The following is a 23,909-nucleotide window of genomic DNA, read 5'->3' as shown; positions in this document are numbered from 1 at the left end:
AAAGTCACATCTGCCAGCTTCCCTGATGGTCACTTAGGGTCCTCAGCTCTCACTGAGGAGCCACATGGTAACTCAGCACCAGGAAAAAAATTCCCAATAGGTAATTTTTTTTTTTTTTTCAAGTAGAGCAGAAACGCACACTTTATAATTTTGGGTGACATTCAGAACCTGGCAGAACTGGAGACAAAGCATAAAGGAAGATTATGCAAATTAACGTTAAATGCCAAAAGCATCCTTTCCAAAAGAAAATTAATCAACTGTTTTCAGCCTCTTCTTGCAGATGTAAAAAAACGAAGTAAGCTTGTGATTGCAAAGTGGCATACCAAAAGAAGAAGTAAAAGAGACCGCCCTCCTAAACTCCTGCTCTCTTATAATCACCTAGACAGGTGAAAAATATTCTCATTCAGAAGCTCTTTACAGAAAGCTACAGCTAAGTGGAACCAGGAGGTTCTCCATGGTTCCTCAAACATTTTTATTTAAAAAATATTTTATGAAAGTTTACATTTTATTTCATGTTCATATCCGAAGGTTAGACTTCCGAGTTGTAAACTACCACCACTAAAAACCACACTCCGGCTGCAGTTGAACTTACTGCGGGCAGAGTCACTGAGCAGCAGCTAACCATGCTTTTGCTTAGATTCCATCCCCAGTATCTTTCCCAAAGCCGGCAAAAGCCCTGGGGATGAGGCGTCTTCAACATGCTCCAACGTCATGCAAATGTGAGCAGAAGAGGCATAAAAAAGGGGGTTTACATATTACCATCGAGTGTACCTGCAAACTGCCTGTCCCCATTTCCTCGGCTACCAAACCTGGTGACTATCTTCCCATTTGGTTGGAAGATAAACACGCAGCACGCCTTGTTATCCACCACGATGATGTGCCCGTTGCGGTCCACGGAAACTCCCTTGGGCCCCATCAGCTTTCCTGATCCGATTTTTGTCTGTTGGAAACAAGTGCAGAAATGAAGTTGAAAGCACTGCAGAACATGAAGACAGACGGCGGTGGCAGCAAACAAACGTTTACTTGACTGTTTAAACAGAGGTGCACAGCTACACCTGTGCCACAATGACTGTCTTGGAAAACTGTCTTTGTCATGTCCATGGTCTGTTACTGATATTTATATGAAATCATTTTTTTAAGGACTCGCCATCCAAAGTGTTCTGGAATCCCCTTAATTGGGGTCACAGCTTCCCTGTAAAGAGGCAGTGTGGTGTAGCAAGAGATCACAGGGTTAGGAGTAGGAAGACTGTCCCGTGCCTGTCACTTGCGTTGGACACGCTTGTTATAGCATAAACGGATTTTTTTCCTTAAGCTTCAGATTCCTTATATATTTAAAATTTCAAAAAGTGACCTCTATCACTTCCATTGGTATTTCTGGCATAGGGATTAAGTAAAATAAAGTAGATAGTGTTTTGTGCAGAGCAGAGCACATATTAAGCAGTCGTTAAAGAGAAGCTGTTGTCATCATTATATAACGTAATTAATATTAAAACTGCCAGGCATCTGCCATTGAACTTTACTAGAATTAAGTTCCACATGGGTGGGAATCACTTGTGTTTTACCCAGCACTGTATACTCAGCGTCTAGCAACTTCTTGGTGCCTAACAGGTACTCAGCAAATATTTGTTCAATATATTAACTTCAAAAGTCTAGCATTACTATAGGGTAATCATGATGATTAAATGGTTCCAGTTTTCACGGTATTTTAAAATGAGAGAAAAGCATCAGATTTCTATTAAACATATACCATATGCATTTAAAATCTCACCCATTTTTCTGAGCAGACTATTGTGTGTATATAAATGCCTGTTTGTTGCAAGATACATGTCTTACACCTTTACTTTTATAGCTCCATTTTCTAGAGTATTTATAAAGTAGTACTTTACTCATTCACCCATTTATTTACTAATTCCACAAACACCTACCATATGGCGCTTGGTAGACAAAGATGAAGTAAGCACAGCACCTACCCTCAACAACATCTCCGTTGCACTGTCTACTGTGCCCTTTTTAAAGTGCCTGGTGTTAAGGGTTCAATTTGGTAGATTCGGGAGAATTCAACAGGCCATCTCAGAAGCCACGTGGAACAATAACCTGATGAGACAGGTCAAGGAAGGAGAAGGAGCACCTAAGGCGAGGGAACAGTGGGAAAGAGGGCCTGGGAGGTGACAGGGATGGCAAGAACCACAGTCCTTTCCAGCAGCAGGCTGGAAAATGTCAGGGCGAAGCAGATCTCTCTGTGCTTTTATGAAAGACCTTCAGATATATTATTGAACAAAGCGAGGTACAGAACGGTGAGTAGTCCGAACCCATCTGTGTTAAATATGTGTTTATAAGTATACATATTCCTGGAAGAGAAATGTATAGTGTTTGTATATAAGAAACCAAATAGTGTTTGTATCTTAAAAAGTGATATTAGTGGCGATAGGAAAAACTCTTACTTTTCATTTTATACTCCTCTGTAGGCTTATTTGAAAAATGTATTATCTTTTCTTTTAATAAGTTTATTTATTTATTTACTTATTTATTTTATTGGCTGTGTTGGGCCTTTTTTGCTGTGCACGGGCTGTCTTTAGTTGTGGTGAGTGGGGGCTACTCTTTGTTGTGGTGCGCGGGCTCCTCATTGCCGTGGCTTCTCTTTTGCAGAGCACAGGCTCTAGGCACGTGGGCTTCAGTAACTGCAGCATGTGGGCTCAATAGTTGTGGCGCACGGGCTTAGTTGCTCCGCAGCATGTGGGATCTTGCTGGAGCAGGGATCGAACCCATGTCTCCTACATTGGCAGGCAGATTCTTAACACTGCACAACCTAGGAAGCTCCTGCATGTATTATCTTTTTAACTTAAAAATTTAAGCTCCAAAAAGTTTACATTCTTAAAGGTTCTATTTTAGTTCCCTTATTTTCCCTCTCTCTGTTAGTGCTGTCTGATAGAAATATAATGTAAGCTACACATGTAACAAAATTTGCTAGTAGCCACATCAAAAAAAAAGAAAAAAAGAAACAGGGAAAATTCATTTTAATTACATATATATTTTTTTTCTTTTGCTGTGCACGGGCTTTCTTTTAGTTGCGGTGAGTGGGGGCTACTCTTCGTTGTGGTGCACAGGCTCCTCATTGCTGTGGCTTCTCTTGTTGCGGAGCACAGGCTCTAGGCACGTGGGCTTCAGTAGTTGCAGCACATGGGCTCAATAGTTGTGGCTCACGGGCTCTAAAGCACAGGCTCAATAGCTGTGGCGCGTGGGCTTAGTTGCTCCGCAGCCTGTGGGATCTTCCTGGATCAGGGCTCGAACCTGTGTCCCCTGCATTGGCAGGCAGATTCTTAACCACTGCATCACCTAGGAAGCCCTTAATTATATTTTTTTAAAAATTTATTTGTTTACTGGCTGCGTTGGGTCTTCATTGCTGCACACGGGCTTTCTCTAGTTGCTACAAGAGGGGGCTACTCTTCATTGTGGTGCGCAGGCTCCTCATTGCAGCGGCTTCTCTTGTTGTGGAGCACCGGCCCTAGGTGCGTGGGCTTCAATTGTTGCGGCACATGGGCTCAACAGCTGTGGCTCACGGGCTCTAGAGCACAGGCTCAACAGCTGTGGTGTACAGGCTTAGTTGCTCCGTGGCATCTTAATTACATATTTAACCCAATACACCCAAAAGTTACCATTTCAAAATGTAATCAATATAAAAATTATTAATGAACTATTCTACATTCTTCTTGGGGGGACTAAACAAGTCTTTGAAATCCAGTGTGTATTTTACACTCATGGCACACCTCAGTCCAGACCAGCCCCCTCTCAAGAACTCAGTATCCATGTGGCTTGTGGCAACCACACTGGGCAGCGCAACTCTACACACGTCTAAAATCTCACTTATGCTATGGCATCAACTTTCACCACCATGTGTAAGAGTCTCAAATCCGTATCTTTAGTCATGGCTTATTTGACAGGTTATCACCTCAAACTCAACCAATGTCAAACCAAAAAAACAAAAAAAGATTTAAAAGAGACCCCAAACTAGCACCTCCTGCTTTCCTAATTCCTTTTAGGACACCGCAGTTCTTCCAGTTACCCAGGACCAAAATTTCAGAGCAAAACTCATTCTTTCTTTCACCAGTTTGAACCTCAGTTTCCTCATCTATAAAATGGCAGCTATGTGGAATCTGCACGACCCAGGATAAAGGAAAGTGCCAAGCACAATCTCCTTCTCTCCCACTCTATTCAGCTGATGTTATACCTGACCAGCAGGATTATCTTCTTTCCCCACAGAGACATGAATATATGTGCAGAGAGAAAGTATGGAGAGAGGGATGGGGACCTTCCCACAGTGGAGGTTCGGACTTTGTGGGATCTTTCATTCTCGTAAGTTTATAAATGACTGAGATTCAGATTTGATCTCTTTACAATACAGAGATACATTTACTTAGGAAGGAAACACCGGCATTCTTGCAAAGTAATCTGTTGGTTAATTTAATTCTGTTTTTGCAATCCAGCCCCAAAATCAGACACTATAACATAATACCTTGCAAAAAAAATTACATACTTTCTTTCATGTCTGAATGGAAGATACGTCAGTAGAGATCAAAAGGAAGTGAGGAAACTCTGATTATTAAGAAGAATATTATCACTACCTAATATTATGAACACTGGTTGTTACTTACAGTGACTCAGCCATATAATAGCAAGTGGATGATAATTATGTAGCATAAAAACAAAATAAGGGATTAGTGCCATTCTATCATGTGGTGAAAACTAGTGCACATCTAAAAGAAAAAACTTAAATGTTGAACCAAAACCTCTTTTCCTTCCATTTCCCTTCATCACTCCCAGTTTAGCTGTACTAGATTCTACCAGATGAAATAAGAATTACTGACAACATGTCCCCCATCCTAAACAGAATAAAAAGCAAAGATATTTTACACCCTGGCTTTGGAAAAGTTAAACAAAAGTGTTTAACTCAACAAATAAGTCCTTAAATTGAAGAGGGAAGAGATGGGATATTTTAGAATACGGTGGTGAGGGGTCTCTGTATCTCTTCTGGGGTCACAAAAGGTTCCCAGATAGACTGGAAGATTGTAAGTCAGGAGGGAAGATGGAAAGGAAGAAAAAAAACTGAGGCAGAGAGAAATGAAACTTAGGGCTAAGAAGTTGGTGAGTACAAGAAAGAAAATGAGATAAGAAATTATATCCCTAGAACTACTAGGAATATATACAGACAATCCACATTTGTGTTAATAGTTTGTCTTACTGAGCACCTGTTTAATTTTACTGAATTGCACCGAAGAAGAAAATAAGTACCTCTCTGTTTATGGTCATCTGTACATGGATTGAAATCCCATTAAAATACAAAAGGGTTTTCACTTGCTATCCTTTTACCCTTTGGGTTTTGATCAATATCTACTTAAAAAAGTGGAATATGGTGAAACTATACCATATCCATTCCCCCAGTCCTCTAGGGGGCATGAGTGTTCTTTCATGTTTATTCCAATTATTACCAACAGTATTCCAATTATCAGAATCCAGTTCTTCCAAGAAGAAAGTCTATTACGTTTAGAACACTGAACCACTGAATGAAAAATGTTTAATTCAGGAAACCCTTCTCTCTTAAATATAAAAATTCTGTTCCAATTTGCTTTAATATATTAAATATAAAATATTTCAACAAAGTAGATACAAAACTGTTTCAATAACTATGTTAGTGTTAGTTTCTAAATGTAAAAAGACAGGTCATAGTTTTGCTAGAATATGAAACAGGAACAGATGGGTTGTCTCCAAATTAGAAGGATATTTTCAAGAGGTCACTGAATAGTGTTCATTCTATTGATATTAAAGCTGTCATATTTGGGTATGTCTTACCACAAATATAACCATGAAAACAGAAAAAAAGGGGAAGAAGTTAGAGATACAGAAAGGCAAGAGAAATTTCTGTGTACAAGGCCATCATACAGAGGCATCAAGTCTCTAGTGGAACAAAAAAATCAAAGACAATTGAAGATTTGTGTGCAATATGGTGGAATTAGGTTTTTATTCTCCTAGATTGAAAAGATGCTGCCCCACGCAAAACAGAAGCTCCAACCTGAGAGTTCATAAATAACTTCTTTCAATAAAAATGATGAGGTGACTGTAGTGATCCATGACTTTAAAAAGGAAAGTATAAATTCCCCCAATAAGAGACTAATGAGTGAACTTTGGGTGTTTTCAGGATTCCAGAATAGATTATGAAGAGCATCATCTCTGTAAGTTTGGACAAAGAAGAGAATGACCACCAGGAGCCAGTATGAGGTCATGAAGCCAGAATCACAGGTCATCAAACAGATTTTGTGTTTTAGACAGGGTTATTAGAGGCACTGGAAAAGAGTACTGCTTAGATGCCTATTTCATACAAGGCACATATAAAATGCAGAAATAAAATCTCATGTAATCCTTACCCAAATCCTATGAGACAGATTTTTTAAATCCAAATTTGAAATATGAAGCTATCAGGGCTCAAGGAAGTCACATAACTTTCCAAAGGCCAGATAGTTAATAAACCACAGAGCTGGGATTCCCATGGGTTGATCTGAGTTAAAGTTCATGTTGTCAACTGAAAAGAAGCCTAGATGGGGGACACATGGACAGCACAGTGCACACGGCCTTTAAAACACCTGTGACAAAGTGTCTCATAATCTTCTTGTGAATGAATGTAGAAAATGCGCTGGATGATAATATTCTTTGTTGACATCTTAGAAGAGAGATTTTTATTGTCATCAAAGGGCCCTCTACTCTTCAGTGACTGACGGGCTGAAGAAACAGAAGATGATGCTGGGAGTAAGAGCAAGTGCATTAAATGATGGCATCCCTCCAAGTGTGGCACACTCACATTTTCTCCATGATGCCTGCCCCCATTTTCTTTTCCTTCCATTTCCTATAATATATACTATAACAGTATAGTTCTAGATTGTACCAAACAATTTATGACTGCTTAAAGGCTGACATGAATTGTTTTCTGTCACCTCTTGTGTATTTGTCTTTTCTTCCTCAAAAGGCTTCTACATTTTTAAAAGGTAGGGACCATATTTTACAATCATGTTTCTCCCATGCCATCTATCACAGGCCTGAGAAAGTAGAAGGAACTTCATAAATGACAACCTGTAGGCTAATGTGGGAAATATAAATTGCCTCTTAATAATCTTTTCTAAAGATAGTTGTTTTTCATTGAATTGAGGTAAATCTGATGGTATTAAAAAAACATCACCCATGACATTTTTCACAGAACTAGAACAAATAATCTAAAACTTTATATGGAACCATAAAAGACCCAGAATTGCCAAAGCAATCCTGAGATAAAAAAAAAGCAGGAAGTATAACTCCCAGACTTTAGACAATATTACAAAGCTACAGTAATCAAAACAGTGTGGTATTGGTACAAAAACAGACATATGGGTCAAAGGAACAGAATAGAGAGTCTGGAATAAACCCACACACCTTTGATTAATTAATGTTTAACAAAGGAGGCAAGAATATAAAATGGGAAAAAAACAGTCTCTTCAGCAAGGGGTGCTGGGAAAGTTGAACAGCTGCATGCAAATCAATGAAGTTAGAACACTCCCTCACACCATGAACAAAAATAAACTCAAAACGGCTTAAAGACTTAAACATAAGACATGACAACATAAAACTCTTAGAATACAGGCAAAACATTCTCTGACATAAATCGTACCAATGTTTTCTTAGGTCAGTCTCCCAAGGCAATAGAAATAAAAACAAACAAGTGGGACCTAATCAAACTTACAAGCCTTTGTATAGCAAAGGAAACCATAAAAAAAAGAAAAGAAAAAAGAAAAAAAAAAAAGACAAGACAAGACAACCTATGGATTGGGAGAAAATATTTGCAAATGATGTGACTGACAAGGACTTAATCTCCAAAATACACAAACAACTCATACAACTCAACAACAAAAAAACAAATAACCCAACTGAAATATGGACAGAAGACCTTAATACACATTTCTCTGAAGAAGACATACAGATAGCCAGTAGGCACACGAAAAGATGCTCAACATCACCAATTATTAGAAAAATGCAGATCAAAACTACAATGAAGTACCACCTCACACTGGTCAGAATGGCCATCATTACAAAGTCTACAGATAACAAATGCTGGAGAGGGTGTGGAGGAAAAAGAACTCTCCTACACTGTTGGTGGGAATGTAAACTGGTGCAGCCACTATGGAAAGCAGTATGGAGGTTCCTCAAAAAATTAAAAATAGAGTTGCCATATGATCCAGCAATCCCACTCCTGGGCATACACCTGGACAAAACTATAATTCAAAAAGGTACATGCATCCCTATATTCATAGCAGCACTGTTCACAATAGTCAAGACATGGAAACACCTAAATGTTCATTGACAGATGAATGGATAAAGAAGATGTGGCACATATATACAACAAAATATTACTCAGCCATAAAAAAGAACTAAATAATGCCATTTGCAGCAACATGGATGCTACTAGAGATTATCATTCTAAGTGAATTCAGTCAGGAAGAGAAAGACAAATACTATACGATATCACTTACATGTGGAATCTAAAATATGGCACAAATGAACCTATCTACAGAACTGAAACAGACTCACAGCCACAGAGAACAGATCTGTGTTTGCCAAGGGGGAGACAGGGAGGGAGAAGGATGGACTGGGAGTTTGGGGTTAGTAGATGCAAACTATTACACTTAGAATGGATAAACAACGAGGTCCTGCTATATAGCACAGGGAACTATATCCAATCCCCTGGGATAAACTATAATGAAAAGAATATTCAAAAAGAATGTGTTACAGCAACTTTTTGTGGGAGGCAAAGACTGAAGTAGTTAGCCTGAAGTCCAGGATTATGGGAAGAAGCTCACGGCTTCTTGCTAAAATCAGGATCTTCTAAGTTTTATGGCTTTAGTTATTTGTTGTCGCCAAAAACTGAATAAGCTGATGGACTGCCATACTTTCAATAGAGTAATTATATGGAGAAATCCTAAATTGGGGAAACAAACACCTATGGATGTTCAACACCTATGCTAATTCCTAGGACACCCCTAACCATGGCAATGGCAGGAGTCAGAGTCAACCTCCCAGCTGCCCAATGATGGAAATGCAGAGGGATCAAGAAATAAAACTAAGAGAGCTTTAACCCCCCCAAAAATTAAAAAAAATAAAAAGAATGTGTTAAACAACTGAGCAAACTAACTGCTCTATAAAATGAAGCCACACTTAGGATATGCACGAGTAGATCTATGACAGCACCACTGTGACTCTCACTTCATTAAACTGAAAAGTAACAAAGTCAAGATGTCTTTTCATATGAAGACATGTTGGATTTTACTGGATCTGAGAACCAAAGAAAAAGACAAATTTCATCTTGGAATTCCAATTCCTTCTCTCAGCTGGCCAGGTGGAGGTGATCTCACCTTAAACTTCCCATCTGACGAGAAGATGCTAACCCATTTATTGTCATAGTCGGCGATGATTATGTCCCCACTGGGATGCACAGCCACCCCCGTGGGCCGCTGCAGCTGCCCGGGAGAGCGTCCTCGGATGCCGAAACGACTTTTGAACTGCCCATCGTTGGAAAATATCTGGAAAATAAATTACCTTCATTGGAATGTGAACCAGCACAGAATTCAGTGGGAAAGAAACAGGCAAGAACATCTGTCATAAGTACCACCGGTCAGAACATGCGGACTCCATTTGAAGAAAAGCCTATTATACACACGTCATAAGCATCCCTTTCTTTCCTTGCGTCCTAAGTCTTAAGTAGGAAACTATGCAGCTATTATCTATTTTATGAACAGAAGTGGTTAAAGGTATACGATTAGGGGCCATACCTGCACACACTGGTTGTTACTGTCTGCAATTAATATCTTCCCACTTGTAGAGGCCGCAACCCCTTGAAGATTTGTAAATTCCCCTTTATTTCTTCCTTTGGTACCTAAAAATAAATTACAAAACCACAGAAAATTAAACAATAGAGAATTAGATTTTTTTCTCAGTTTCAGCAAGAGAGTTATTCAGTCTTCCACAGGTAGCCTGAGAGTGCAATGTTTTTAAAATTATACTTAGGGACTTCCCTGGTGGCACAGTGGTTAAGAATCCACCTGCCAATGCAGGAAACACGGGTTTGATCCCTGATCTGGGAAGATCCCACACGCCATGGAGCAACTAAGCCCATGTGCCACAACTACTGAGCCTGTGCTCTAGAGCCCGCGAGCCACAACTACTGAAGTCCGAGCGCTGCAGCTACTGAAGCCTGTGTGCCTGGAGCCTGTGCTCTGCAACAAGAGAAGCCACTGCACTGAGGAGCCCAAGCACCGCAATGAAGAGTAGCCTCCGCTCTCCAAAACTAGAGAAAGCCCACATGTAGCAATGAAGACCCAACACAGCCAAAAAAAAAATTACTTAATTTAAAAATAAATAAGTAAAATTACACATAAAACAAAGAGGAACTCCTCCCCCAGACCTAATCCATATTCTACTAAACTTCTCTTCCAGACCAGTAAAATCTTCGCAAAATTACATTTTTGGGGGGCAAATACCAATCTTCTCTTATTAAACCGTAGCTGCATATTAACATGGTTAAAATATATTTAGATTCCACAAAGACACAATTATAAAAGCTAATATTACAACTGAGGAGAACATTTACTAGGAGAGGGTCTTATTTTGGAGTTTTACCAAAATCCCACCCTCTTACTCAGCAGCTCTTAGAAACCTGGATGCTTGACTTTTAGCACTTTTAACAAACTGTAAGGTCATAGATGTTATAAAACTAGCAGGCTGATTTTCATACACTGGAATTATTTGTGTATTATTTTCAAAGACTCGCTATCTCATAAGCTGTTTATCTCTCCTGTAGAAGATATCCTCACTGTGTTTTCTAGATTAAATAAATAAGGAAGGCAAAAGAAAGTCAATTAATCCAAGTAGTACTCTCATCCTTCTAGAGTTTCTTATGGAAGAGATGAAGCAGGAGAAAAAAAAAAAAAGCTATGGTGTCTATGGTTAACAGATGTTTGCTTTTGTTTCAAAAGAAGTGTTTATAACTTATTTTAATAGGACCATGTAAATATTAACAGATGGAAACAGAAGGAACTTTGCTCAGAAATGACCGGGAAGGAGGTTTAAATTTTCATAGCTGTAGAGAGAGAGCTATGCCCCAGTTTTATAATTTCATTTATATTCAAAATAGCAACTTGATATTTGTTTTTAGAGGTGAATGCAGGGCCTCAAGAAAGAGTAGAAAAGGCAGACTGCTGGAGGCTAATATCAAGCCCGTGCTTAGACTGCTAAGGAACAGAGCCTTCTGAAACTGGTTTTTTTTGCATTTAGGAAGTGAAACTGCGATGGAATTAAACTCAGAACAAAATCAACAACAGAACTGCTGGGTGAACCATCTTATCACCTGGCTCTCACGAGACCCACATGGTAGGTCTTTTATTGAGAACCTGGATCCTAACAAGATGACTTACCACCTCTCTCTTTCTAACATGAAACAAAAATCTGAGATCCAGATCTTCAAAAGAATATCTTCCATGTTGTAGGATAAGTGGCTCTACTTGATTTCAGATGTTTCAGCAGAGATGATCTTTATATCTGATCTGCACAGGATCCCTGTAACACGCAAGTCCATGGGATCAGCTAACATTCTAAAAATGGTGTGTTGGCGCCTGCTGATGGGGTGCAGGGAAAGGGGTGGGGTTTCACTCTTCGTCCACTTGCTCCAGCAAGAAAATTCAGAGTCCCCCCTGGTTCCCCTTACTTCTCTGAGCACCCTGGCCACCACGACCACATCACGGTCACCCAAACCTATCTTTCAACTTTTCCCCCTGCCCCACCATCTCCTGCTAATAGCTATATATATTTTTCCTCTCCCCTGATTTCCCTTCCTTTTATGTACAAATATCCTCATGTGTTCCCCCTTAAAACAAAGAAAAAGAAACAAGAAACCTTCCACTTGATACTTTTTCCAACTTTACTGCAGAATTTTTGGAAATAATCAACTCAATTTTTTGCCTACACCTTCCCTTTGCCTCACTCCTACTCTCCCCACCCGCAGGAGCCTGGCTCCCTGAAGCTACCCCAGCACTAGGGCCTTCCTTACTGCCTCATCCAGTGGTCCCTTGATCCCCTTGCCAGCTCATCTGTGTTGGACACCTCTGAGCCCGCCCTCCAAGGAAGATTTTCTCCAGCCTCTCCTCCTTCCTCAGGCACCTTGGCGACTCCTCAGTGCCCCTTCCCTTTCTGCAGAGCTCTGTCCTGGCCACCCTCTCCTCCCATGCTCTGTGCTGCCCGGGGCAGTTTTGTCTTCTCCAAAGACTTTACATACCACCCAGGTGCTGCTGCCTCCCACATCTCTTTCTCTTGGCCAGACCTCCTCCAGAGATTTTGCTTCACCATTTCCCTGCCTACTAAACATCCCTACTTGAAAACCAAAGGACCAAGAAAAGAAACAAGTCTTCTAAAATACTCAGTTTATAAATACTTTTTAAAGGATAGTGGATGCCAGGGTCTCTCAAGAATAAAAACTTAATTTATCAAAAATGTTGATAAACAGAAAAATGGACATGATTAGCATGATGACGAAGTGAGGACTAAATAAACATAATAAAAAAAAAAAGAGTGCTACCAGTGGGACTGAAGAAGAACTGACGGTAAAGAAAATTCAGGCTGTTCTAGATCCTGCTTTTGCAAAATTGGAAGTGTACCCATGGCTCAGAGGGCATACAGGCAGGGGAAAGAAATACTGAAAACGGGGAGCAGAGTTAGAAGTACCTGGACAGAGTAGATGAGCATTGGCTTGCTGTCCTTAAACCTGCCTGCTGCTCTCTTTTAGTTAACCTTTGGTCCATCCTGCTAAGAAAAAAGCCTATTCTATTCAGAGAAGGCTCTGCAGGCAGCAGCCGTTGAGGTTTGAAATGAAGGGAAAAATGGAGAGACGACTGCTTTAGTAGAAGTTCAGGGGTGCCTTAGTCAAAAAGATTTAATTGTCCTTCAGAAAAAATAGAGGTGATGCTGAAGGAGGGAAAATACATGAGCATAAAACACTTTTTTTTTTTCTCTGCAGAAATAAACACACATTTTTGAGTGTCAGTAGAAATGGGAAAGAATTGTATTTGGGGGTATAATTTTAAAACCTGGGGAGACATTTAGTTAGACTCCGTATCAATACCATTTGGAACAAGGAGAGAGAAGACTCTGCCCAGTTTGAAATCAATGTGAGATGCTCAGTACCTGCCAATAGGTCATGAGAAGAACCAATCTACACTGCAGAGGACCACATTGCTGGGGGTGGGGAGGAGGTTCCCCAACCCCCACCAAGCTCCAGGCCGATGTGTTGGCCCAGCTATTACCCTTGGTCTTGAGTTGACTGGAGCTTGAGCTCTGCTGCACCACGTGTAAATACAATCACAGGGCTGGAGGCACCTCTGTTCGTCCCAGACTGCTTATACATTTTAAAAAGATCTAGATGGAACAGCCACTGCAATTAAACTTTTATACTTGTTTTAAAAAATATTTCTCTTTTGACCACAGAGCTCAGTTTCCAAATAGCTGGGTTGGGCACTTTGGTAACAACCCTTGATTTTTATGAGCATTTTTTGTCTTGTCAGCTATTGATCATCATTTAAACAAAACAAAACGAAACAAAACCCTCTATTTGTGTTTAAGTACAGCAGGAACACAGTGTTACTCCTGAGGATTAAAGGAAATCCACCAGCATACTCTTGAGGGACAACTAACGCTGACTATTTTTACCAGCAGTTAAGCTAGAAAAATTTTAATGTTGAGTAATGATGCAGAATTACCTCACAGTATCAGTATGCTGACATGCCCAAAGTCCAAGCATTTGTAAAGGGTCTTGGAGCCAAAACAAACAGAAATTTCAGAAGTCAGAAATAATTTGGGCTCATGCGTCCCTCTTCAAGATATTTAGTAAATACTACTTAGTCTATAGAAAATTTCCCCGCCCTCCACAAAGTATTCCAAATAAATAATGAAAACTAGTTCTCTCATAACAAATATAAATGTAACATAAAATATACATAGTAGTTATAAAATCTTTTCCTGTCTACTTTGATGTAAAAGATCTCACTTGATGGTTACATTTTGGCTAGTAAAATGAGTAATGTGCGTTTTAAAAGTAATTATAAACATTTTGACAGCAATTCCATAAGATAAGTAGGCTTGTTTTCCCAAGATTTTAAACTAGCCTATGAAATACACAATGAATTTTTATCAGCTTCTCATTCGTGCTCCCACCCATGCCTCCAGGAAGATAACAGGAGTAAGGCAGTAAGTCCCTGGACTGAAATACGGGATCAATAACTGCAAATTTTCTCCCACCCCCCACTCCAACTCACTGAGAAAATTAATGCTAAACAAATCTAGATGCTTAGAATGGGACAATGCAAGAGGATGAAATGAAGCCAAACATGGGGTTTAACACAGGATCTGCAACCAGTAGGTGTTTAACGTATGTCTGCTGAATTAATGGGTCCCTAAATGAATTATTAATGACTGAGTAAATTACAACCCACATTAAGTCATGGGAAAAGGAAGTGTTCAGTAATATTTATAGCACTTTCATATGCATTCGCTCATGTACTCCCTATAACCACCCCAGAGTGAGCAAGATAAATATTATCATTCCATTTTATAGATAACAAATTGAAGCTAGACAGATTGCAAAGGTAGGAAAGAGACAGAGCAAAGAATAAAACCTGGTTCTCCCGACCCTTTACATAAGATATTTTTTAAATACACACATTGCTTCTCTCTAATTGGACATCAGGATATGAGGTTTTGGAGGTGAGGACAATTATCCTTTGGCTTGACGTGGATCATGCTTTCTCCATAAAATCTTTCAGAAAACTCCATTTTAACTGGTTCACTGTCTCCCTCACTAAACTATGAGCTCCCCTGGGGAAGGGGCAACATCTGTCCTGTTCTCTGTTGCAGCCTACAACACAGCGCAGTGCCAGGCACTCGGTAAATAGCAGTGGCATCTTTTTACATTTAAAATGCAAGAGAAGTTCCCAAGGATGAGATTCTCAAGGGGTGGGGACAGGGTTCCTATAATGACCTCAGATGCCAAATTAGCATGATCTCCTTCCTCAGAGATTTTAGGGAGGGAAGGTGATGGTTCGCAGAGGTGAGGCAGAGAAGTGGCGCATAAAATATCATATCTTCCTGCAAAGCCTCTGAACTCACACTCAGTGATTTTACACATCCATTTGATATGACAAGAAAGCACAATGATCTAGATTACAAGTGAGTGGTTCATTCAACACATCCCAAGGATTCATTAAGGTGGATGAATTGCATCATTTGAAACAATTCATCTGCAATTCTTTCACTCCCTCCTACCTCTTTAGGCTTCCCCTGTGTTCAATGATTTTCTTTAGTAGCTGACAAAACCAGCTCACGGCTTCTAGTCAGCATATTCTGACAGTGCAGGGAAAAATAATCCCCATGTTTCAAGGAATCATCAACAGATGTTCTAAGCCACTTCTCTAAACTCATTCAGGATTGTTTTGCAGTACAGTGTCAAGAGTGAGACAGTAACTCATATATTATGGGCATATATTATGTTTTCAGGCGTGGGAGGTGTCAAATATCTCAACTTTGGAAAACCACAGCAGCTAAAGGACATTTTAGATGAAGAGGAATCGCTGCACAATTGAAAAGACACGTGCATCAGAGTCACAGGAGGCTTGGGTTCCTACCTGGCTCTCCTAAGCCTCCATTTCTTCAAAGCCAAGGATGATTATATTGATATGTTGTCCTAGTAATTTGGCTCTTGAGGGGCAGGGGCTGTAGGGCTGGGGGAGGAGCTCTGATTTGCAGCACTGGTCCATTTCTGCTATGTAAATGCTCCCACCATGGCTGATTTCAATGAATTCAATAAAGTCACAGATAAAAAATTAACATACAAAATTCAGTAGTATTTCTATACATTGACAATGAATTTTCTGAAAAAGAAATAAAGAAGTTGATCCCATTTATAATGGCATCAAAAACAATAAAACACGTAAGAATAAATTTAACCCAGGAGATGAAAGATCTCTACTCTGAAACTATAAGATATTGATGAAATAAATTGAAAAAGACACAAATAAATGGAAAGGTATTCCATGTTCATGGATTGAAAGAATTAATATTGTTAAAATGTCAATACTATAAAAATCCATCTATAGATTGCACTGAATGCAATCCCTGTCAAGATCCCAATGGCATTTTTTAGAGAAGTAGAAAAAACACTCCTAAAACCACAAAAGACCCTGAATAGCCAAAGAAATCCTGAGAAAGAAAAACAAAGCAGGAGGCATCACACTTCCTGATTTCAAGCTATAGTACAAAACTATAGTAATCAAAACAGTATGGTACTGGCATTAAAAACAAATAGACCAATGTAACAAAATCAAGAGCCCAGAAAAATACCCAAATATATACGGTGAAATAACATTTTGACAAGGGAGCCAAAAATACTCAATAGAGAAAAGACTGTCTCTGCAACAAATGGTGCTGAGATAACTGAACAGTCACATAAAAGAATGAAAGTGGACTCTTGTCTTACAACACTGACAAAAATTAACTCAAAAGGGATTACAGATTTAAATATAAGACCTGAAACCAGGTCCTGTTTCTTCCTAGAAGAAAACATAGGACTAGGGCTCCCTGACACGAGCCTCGGTAATGATTCTTTTGGCTATGACACCTAAAGCACAAGCAAGGAAAGCAAAACAAACAACTGGGACTACATCAAACTAAAATGCTTCTGTCAACAAAAGAAACCATCAACAATGTGAAAAGACAACCTACAGAATGGGAAAAAAAAATCTGTACACCATATATGTGATAAGGGGTTATATCTGAAATATATAAAGAACTCATACAATTCAATAGCAGAAAACCAAATAACCCAATTAAATAATGGGAAAAGGACCTGAATGGACATTTTTCCAAAGAAGAGTCACAAAAGGCCACATAAAAAAATGCTCAACACCACTAGTCATTAGGGAAATGCAAATTAAAACCAAAATAAGATACCACCTTATGCCTATTAGAATGGCCATCATCAAAAAGACAGGAGATAAAAAATGCTGGCATGGATGTGGACTGCTGGTCCCTGCGCACTCTTGGTGGGATGGCAAATTGGTACAGCCACCATGGAAAGCAGTATAAAGGATCTCTGAAAGTTAAAAACAGAGCTACCATATGATCCAGCTGTTCCACTTCTGGGTATTTTTCCACAGGAAACAAAAACACTGACTTGAAAAGGTACATGCACAGCAGCAGTCTTTACAACAGCCAAGACATGGAAACAACCTAAGTGTCCATTGATGGATGAATGGATAAAGAAGTTGTGGGCTGTGTGTGTGTGTTTGTGTATGAATATTACTCAGCCACAAAAGGGAGAAAATCCTACCATTTGCAAAAACATGGGTGGACCTTGAATGTATTATGCTAAGTGAAATAAGTCAAACAGAAAAAGATAAATACTGTATGCTCTTCACTTACATGTGGAATCTTAAAAAAACCAAAAAAACAAAAAACAAAAGCAAAGCAAAACAAAACAAAACAAAACCCCAAACTCACAGAAAAAGACATCAGACTTGGGGTTATCAGAGGTGGAGAGTGGGGGAGGGGCAACTGTAGGTGAAGTAGCTTCCTTGATTGCATGGGTAGGAAAGTGGTGGTGTTGGGGCTGGAACCCAAGGCCGGCTAGCCTCCAAATCCACTGCCTTAACCATTCACTCTTCTACCTCACGTCCCTACACTACTCAAGTCAAACAGCTGGAGGTTCAATTTGGTTCTCAAATCCTGCCCTCTCGCTCCTAAGCATGTTATAAATCTGTCACTTCCTCTCTACTCCACTGCCTCACTCTTAATTCCGGCACTTGCAACAGCTCACGTGGACTATGGCAACAGCAGCTCCCTGCTTCCTGGCGGACATTGCCAGTAGATCCCCTAGAATGCCCCCAGGCTCTCTGGAGATCAATGTCTCAGTAAGTCACTACATTACATTACTCAGAGCAGTTGCCTCTCCATCACCCGCAGAGCGATGGTTCTCAAACCTCAGTGTGCAGAAGCATCACGGAGCTGGCAGAATGCAGATTCCTCGTCCCTCCCCCAGAGATTCTGATTCTGCAAATGCAGCATGGAATTCATGAATTCTCATTTTTACCAAGCACCCTAAGGAATTCAAGTGCTTTATGGGAAACACAGGCATACAGAACAAAGTCTGTGCTCCTTTTTGAGAAAACGGAACCTCTTCTCTGCTATCTCACTTCGTTTAACACTCCAGGTAATAGAATTATTTATGGTTCCTCAAAACTACTTAGTTTCTCATCTTCTTTCCCTTCATCTAAACCTCCTTTTTCCTCCTTTCATCTGGCAGACTCTTTCTCTTTCAAAGCCAGCTTAGGTTTAGATGTCATCTCTAGAACCTTCCTTAACTCCCCGCTGCCTGCCAGCCTCCTCCCCCATCCCACCCCAGCCTCTGAAGGTACTCATACTGAAGGTAGCACATTTGTCACAGGCCTGCCCGTTCCAGACTGTGGCCTCCTCTTGGTCAGGGTCAGAATCTCATCCCTCTCTTCCTACCAGGACCCAGCCACATGTTGGGCACACATATAAGCTCAAACAGCAGGGTCCCATCTAACTAGAGGGCTGGATAACTGGCGAGGAAGGTGAAAATGTGAGTCAAAATTACTCCTGAAAATTCTTTTTAACACCCAGAAAGTGATGGTTCCCTTTCACAAATACACAAAATTAACACACGTTATTTAGGGTTGTTGAAAGAACTCTCATCCATATTTTTATGAAAACTATGTAGCTTTAGACATGAAATCAGCACCTCAAGAAGCTCAGCATGTGAGACCAGTTGAGGGGAGAGCAGAACCACGGCTGCCAGCTCCTGAGTGTAGCTGGATTTGAATGAATTCTGGCTTCAACACATGCAGAGAGGGGACTGTTCTAATCATGAATGTTCCAGCATCATGTACCTAACAACCTGACTGTACAGTACAGACAAGCCTAGAGTCCTAAAACAAAGCTATAACTGTAAAAGAAAGTTGAACTCTTCTAGTTGTTAATACAAACTCTCCCCATTTGCAGCCAACAGTATTGGTTTTGAAAAGACAAGTTCTCAGAAGGCCAGCACTGTCTGTCTAATACTGCCTAGCACAGTTCCACGCACGGGAATACATGTGATGACCGCCCTTGAGCTTGGTGCTTGGTTGCCGGGTCTGTGTGTTCCTGGGCCTCAAAACTGGGATGTGACAGTGGTGAGCAGCAAGTTAAATCAGGCGGTAAGTCATGACTTGATTCGATTCAAACAGGCGTAGTACTCAGGCAGAGTATTCTTGTGGGTATTGCTGGGGATTATAAATGATTAAAGATGTCATCCTTGACCTCAAGTCATGTAAAATCTCATCAGGAAATAAGAAGACCTTGGCAGAAATAATAATAATCACAGTGGATTCTAAAAGAGAAGGTGGGACTTGAGGGAAGGATAAAATTGGGGAAAGAATTCAAGGATGGAGGTGCCCAGGTATGAACGCACAGAGGGCGTTCAAGGAGCCGTGGGCTCCATTACTCATCTGTCCAGCTCCTCTCCAGCCAGTGCCCTCAAAACCACTTTCCATCCCTCTGCTCCTCCTGTATCTTCTCATGGGATGTGTCCCCCTTGAAACATTAATCATGTTCACGCCTCTTCCCCTTGCCTCTGTCCTCCTCATTGGCCCCTTGCCTGGGATGCCATTTCAACTTGGATAAGTTGTATTTGTCCTTCACATCTGGTTTAAATTCCTTCTCCTAATGCATGGTATTAGTTGCTCATACATCTTTCACCCCAAACCGTAAGTTCCTAGAGGGAAAAGATCTCATTTCTTTCATCTCTGTATGCCCATCACCCAGCAATGTTTTATGAGCTATATTATTGCATAATGGTGGTGTCTTGACTAGAGTCTGGATTAGATTCATGAAGTTACAGAGGAATGGGTAAGACCATCTCCCTTTCTGCCCTTACACACCTGAGGTGTTTAGCATGTTAAAAGCTGAACTATATCTCCACAAAATTCATATATTGAAGTCTAGTACCAACCTCCAGTACCTCAGAATGTAACTGTATTTGGAATTAAGACCTTTAGAGGTGATTCGCTTACAATGAGGCCATTAGGATGAGGCCCTAATCCAATATGACTGATGTCTTTATAAGAAGAGGAAGAAACACCAGGGGAGTGCGTGCAGAGGGTCAACCGTGGGAGGACAAAGCGGCCAGAAGGCAGCTGTCTGCAAGCCAAGGAGAGAGGCCTCCCAAGAAACCAACCTTGCTGCCACGTTGAGCTTGGACTTTCAGCCTCTGGAACTGTGAGAAAAGAAATTTCTGTTGTTTAAGTCACCCAGTCTGTGGTATTCTGTTATGGCAGCCTTGGCAGACTAAGACAGCATCTTTACTTCATTAATAAAGCTGGACCTAGTGCCATATGCCAGGTACTGATCTAAGTGCTTTACAAATGTTTAAACATTGAAACACCTTCCCACCAGTGCCAGTGAATCACTATGGCTGCATTTCTCAGTGGGTAGGAGGGGAGAAGAGTGGATCTCCTTCCCCCTAGGGTGGGAGCTGGGCATTCAGAATAAATATAGTTGGGGGGAAACACCCCTAAGAGATATTCCTCTTTCCTCAGGTGAGAATCACAGGTGGAATGCTGATGACTGGTAATAATAACAACAGTAAAATGACTGCCACCATTAACTGAGCAGTTACTGTACACAGGCAAGTGTCAGCCATACCATAAGAGTTTCTTCTCATTTCACCCCCGCAAGCAACCTTACAAATTAGGTAACATTTCATTCCCTTTATTTTACAGAGGAGGAAACCAGGTTAAGAAGGGGCAAGCCAGTTGTCAGCTGGCAAGGAGAATCAGAATCAGACCCAGATCTGGGTCTTTTTCCACTCGGCCACACTGCCTGGGAAGTGGACGGGGGTCCCTTGGCTGGGGGAGGGGAGATTCTAAATGTGAGACTGAGTTTGTTCTTAACGCCGATCAATGGGGAGGAGCAAGGTCAGTTGTTTTAGAGGCAGCAGGGAACCCCCACCAGCCTTAACAACAGGCGCAAAAACAATCGCTCTATTTAGCTCCTCCTACATGCCAGGCACTAAGCTTGGAACTTTAGAACTGTCCTGAGAAGCAGATATTTTTATCTTTTCTTTTTATGGACATGGAAACTGAAGCCCAGGGAAGCTGAGAGACCTGGCCAAGGTTGAAATAAGTGGCAGAACCGGAGTGGCAGGCCTGGGAGGCTCCAATCCTGCTCCTGCCCTGGCCCACCCACTCTGCTCTGGCAGGTGTCCCAATGGCTTCTGCACCCACACTGCACAAATGGCCAGCGAAGGGACGAGGGCCTCCACGCTCTGAACGGAGACTTTACTTGCCATATCATGGTCTTTACCAAGATACACCCTAAAGAGTAATAAATAATACAGAATACTAAATAATAAAGAGAAATGAATAATAAATGGAGCAGTTTTTGGCCAAGAATGGTTCCAAGGAGCCTCATTTTCCCAAGATGTTCTATGGAAAAAGTTCAAGGGTCCGAAAAGTTTGGAAGTGCTGCCTGTCATCCCTCCACGGCCTTTGAGGCTTACAGTGCAATCAACAGATTCTAAAGGTACTGCAGTTAAAAAAAAACATAAAAAATCTGTTTCTAAGCCTTCCCCAATCTTTCTGAACCACAGAACTGTTTTTCTACAGGTGTCAGTGAACATACGTCGCAGCACCATTTTAGAGATGCTGCAATGTAGGACTGAAGAGGCAGAAAGAGAAGCAGGCTGGAGTCACTTTTGGATACAGTAGCTAACATGCAGACTTTTTTCTTAAGAAGTATCAAATTGTGGGGATTTCCCTGCTGGTCCAGTGGCTAAGACTCCACGCTTCCAATGCAGGGGGGGCACAGGTTCGATCCCTGCTCAGGGAACTAAGATCCCATCTGCCACGTGGCGCGGCCAAAAAATTGAAAATTTTAAAAACAAATAAAAAAATTTTTAAAAGAATTACCAAATTGTTGGTAGTTTACATCTAGTTTGCTTTCTATTGAGAAAATAAACAGCTATGAAAATTCGAAGGCAAAAAATGTGACAAGGGAAGGGCTATTTGCATTCCCAAATCTCTGGACTCACCCTAAGCCTTCTTGCTTCCGCCCCAACCCCATTCCAATCTCCAGGTTCCCACCCACCCTGTCCTCCTCGGGGCGCTCTCCAGCTACAGGCAACTGGACGTGACCACAACTTGCAATGCACCACGTCCCTCACCCCCAGCGCTTACAATGCGGAAGCAGTGACAGAGACGCATCAGACCCTCTGCCCACAGTTACAGCCTGCGCTGGTGGATTCCAGACAAATGCGTGAAGTTATCTGATAGGAGCATCTCTCTGCCTTGGGGTGAGGCAGGAGTACTCTAAAGACATTCCCATGGAGGGAAAAAGACTGCCAAAATTTCCTTCATGTACGCACTGCTATATTTAAAACAGCACAGGGAACTCTACTCAATACTCTGTAACAACCTAAATGGGAAAAGAATTTGAAAAAGGATACACGGTACACGTATAACTGAAATCACTATGCTGTACACTGGAAACTAACAACATTGTTAATTACCTATACTCCAATATAAAATAAAAAGTGAAAAAAAAAAAAAAACTTCTACCAAAAAAAAGCCCGGAGTATGAGTGCTGTGATTTTTCTAATTCTCTTTTTGCTTCTTTTCAGTTTCTAATTTTCCATAAATGAATATGCAGCAGTTGTGTGTTAAAGAGGAAGCGGTGGGCAGAAGAAGGAGAGAGAGGAGAGGGAGGGGGAGAGAGGAGAGGGACGGGGAGAGAGGGGAGGGAGGGGGAGAGAGGGGAGGGAGGGGGAGAGAGGGGGAAGGAGGGAAGGACGGAGCGGGGAGGAGGAGGGGAGAAGAGATCCTAACATCTCCGGAGAAGGAGACTGCCTGAGCTCACCTGATGAAATAACCAGCATCCCCCAACCCCTTCAGCCTCAGCGGCAACTCGCGACAGTTCCCCAGCCGCCCCTGACCCCAAGCAGAGCTCAGCGTGCAGGCGCGGCGCCGCCCGCCCCTTACCCACTCGGAAGATCAGGTCGTCTTCGATGGGGTTCTCTTTTCGCTTCCCGGTGCTGTACATGCTGGCGGGCCTCTTCACAGCCTTCTGCTTCACGTGGCCGCTGCCCGGGGACTTGACGCGCCTCTTCACGCCCTCGGTGGTGGGGGACACGTCCGCCGACCGGATCACCTTCAGCTTGAACGGGCTGCCGCGGATGTGCTGGTCGTAGAGGCGCAGGGACAGCGTGAAGTCGCCCTCCTTCTGCACGGTGTACAGGAACTCGTACGTGCCGTTCTTGTTGTCCAGGATCTCGCCGTCCGCCACGCTGCCGTCGGGCGTGCTCAGCTCCGCCGTGATGTAGGCGTTGCCCGTTTTGCACAGCTCGCCGTCTTTGTCCTTGGTTGTTATGGTGACGGACATGGGCTGCCCTATGACGGTCTGCCGCAGCCCCTCGCCCGTGGCCACCGTCTCGGAGGCGACGGCGTTGGTGGTTAAAATCGTCCCGAGGTTGTGGATGGACTTCTTGAGCCCCTCGGTCTCCACGATGAAGTCCAGCTGGTCGTTTTCCCGCGGATGCAGCGGGAAGTCCTGGTCCGCCAGTTCGTTCAGCTTCTCGCTCATCTGCTTCTTCACCAGCAGCACCTCCGTCTCCGTGCCGTGGTTGAGGGCCTGCGCCGTGAAGCTGCTGCAGCTCTTGATCCTCTCCTGCCCCTCGAGCAGGGTATCCAGCTGCGACTGGAGGACCTGCGGGGACACCCGGCCGGGTGAGCGCGTCCCGCGGCGCG

The 23,909-nt window shown here is 41.9% G+C and overlaps 1 protein-coding gene across 6 annotated transcripts in view; it reads right to left on the bottom strand.

Annotated features, from left to right (window-relative positions):
* TRIM2 (tripartite motif containing 2) overlaps window positions 1-23,909 on the bottom strand; it is a 119,320-nt gene that overhangs the window by 10,580 nt on the left and 84,831 nt on the right. For all 6 annotated transcript variants that reach the window (XM_057725908.1, XM_057725909.1, XM_057725906.1 and 3 more), the window contains 4 exons: window positions 23,145-23,868; window positions 9,843-9,946; window positions 9,426-9,593; window positions 772-940 (listed from right to left, as the gene is read on the bottom strand). In XM_057725908.1, coding sequence (XP_057581891.1) covers window positions 772-940; window positions 9,426-9,593; window positions 9,843-9,946; window positions 23,145-23,868 — 1,165 coding nt within the window. The remainder of the gene's footprint in view (window positions 1-771; window positions 941-9,425; window positions 9,594-9,842; window positions 9,947-23,144; window positions 23,869-23,909) is intronic.

This window comes from Hippopotamus amphibius, chromosome 3 (assembly GCF_030028045.1).
Source record: "Hippopotamus amphibius kiboko isolate mHipAmp2 chromosome 3, mHipAmp2.hap2, whole genome shotgun sequence".
Lineage (NCBI taxonomy): Eukaryota > Metazoa > Chordata > Mammalia > Artiodactyla > Hippopotamidae > Hippopotamus > Hippopotamus amphibius.
Note: the sequence above shows the minus strand (reverse complement) of the source record. Positions and strands in the feature narration are given on the sequence as shown.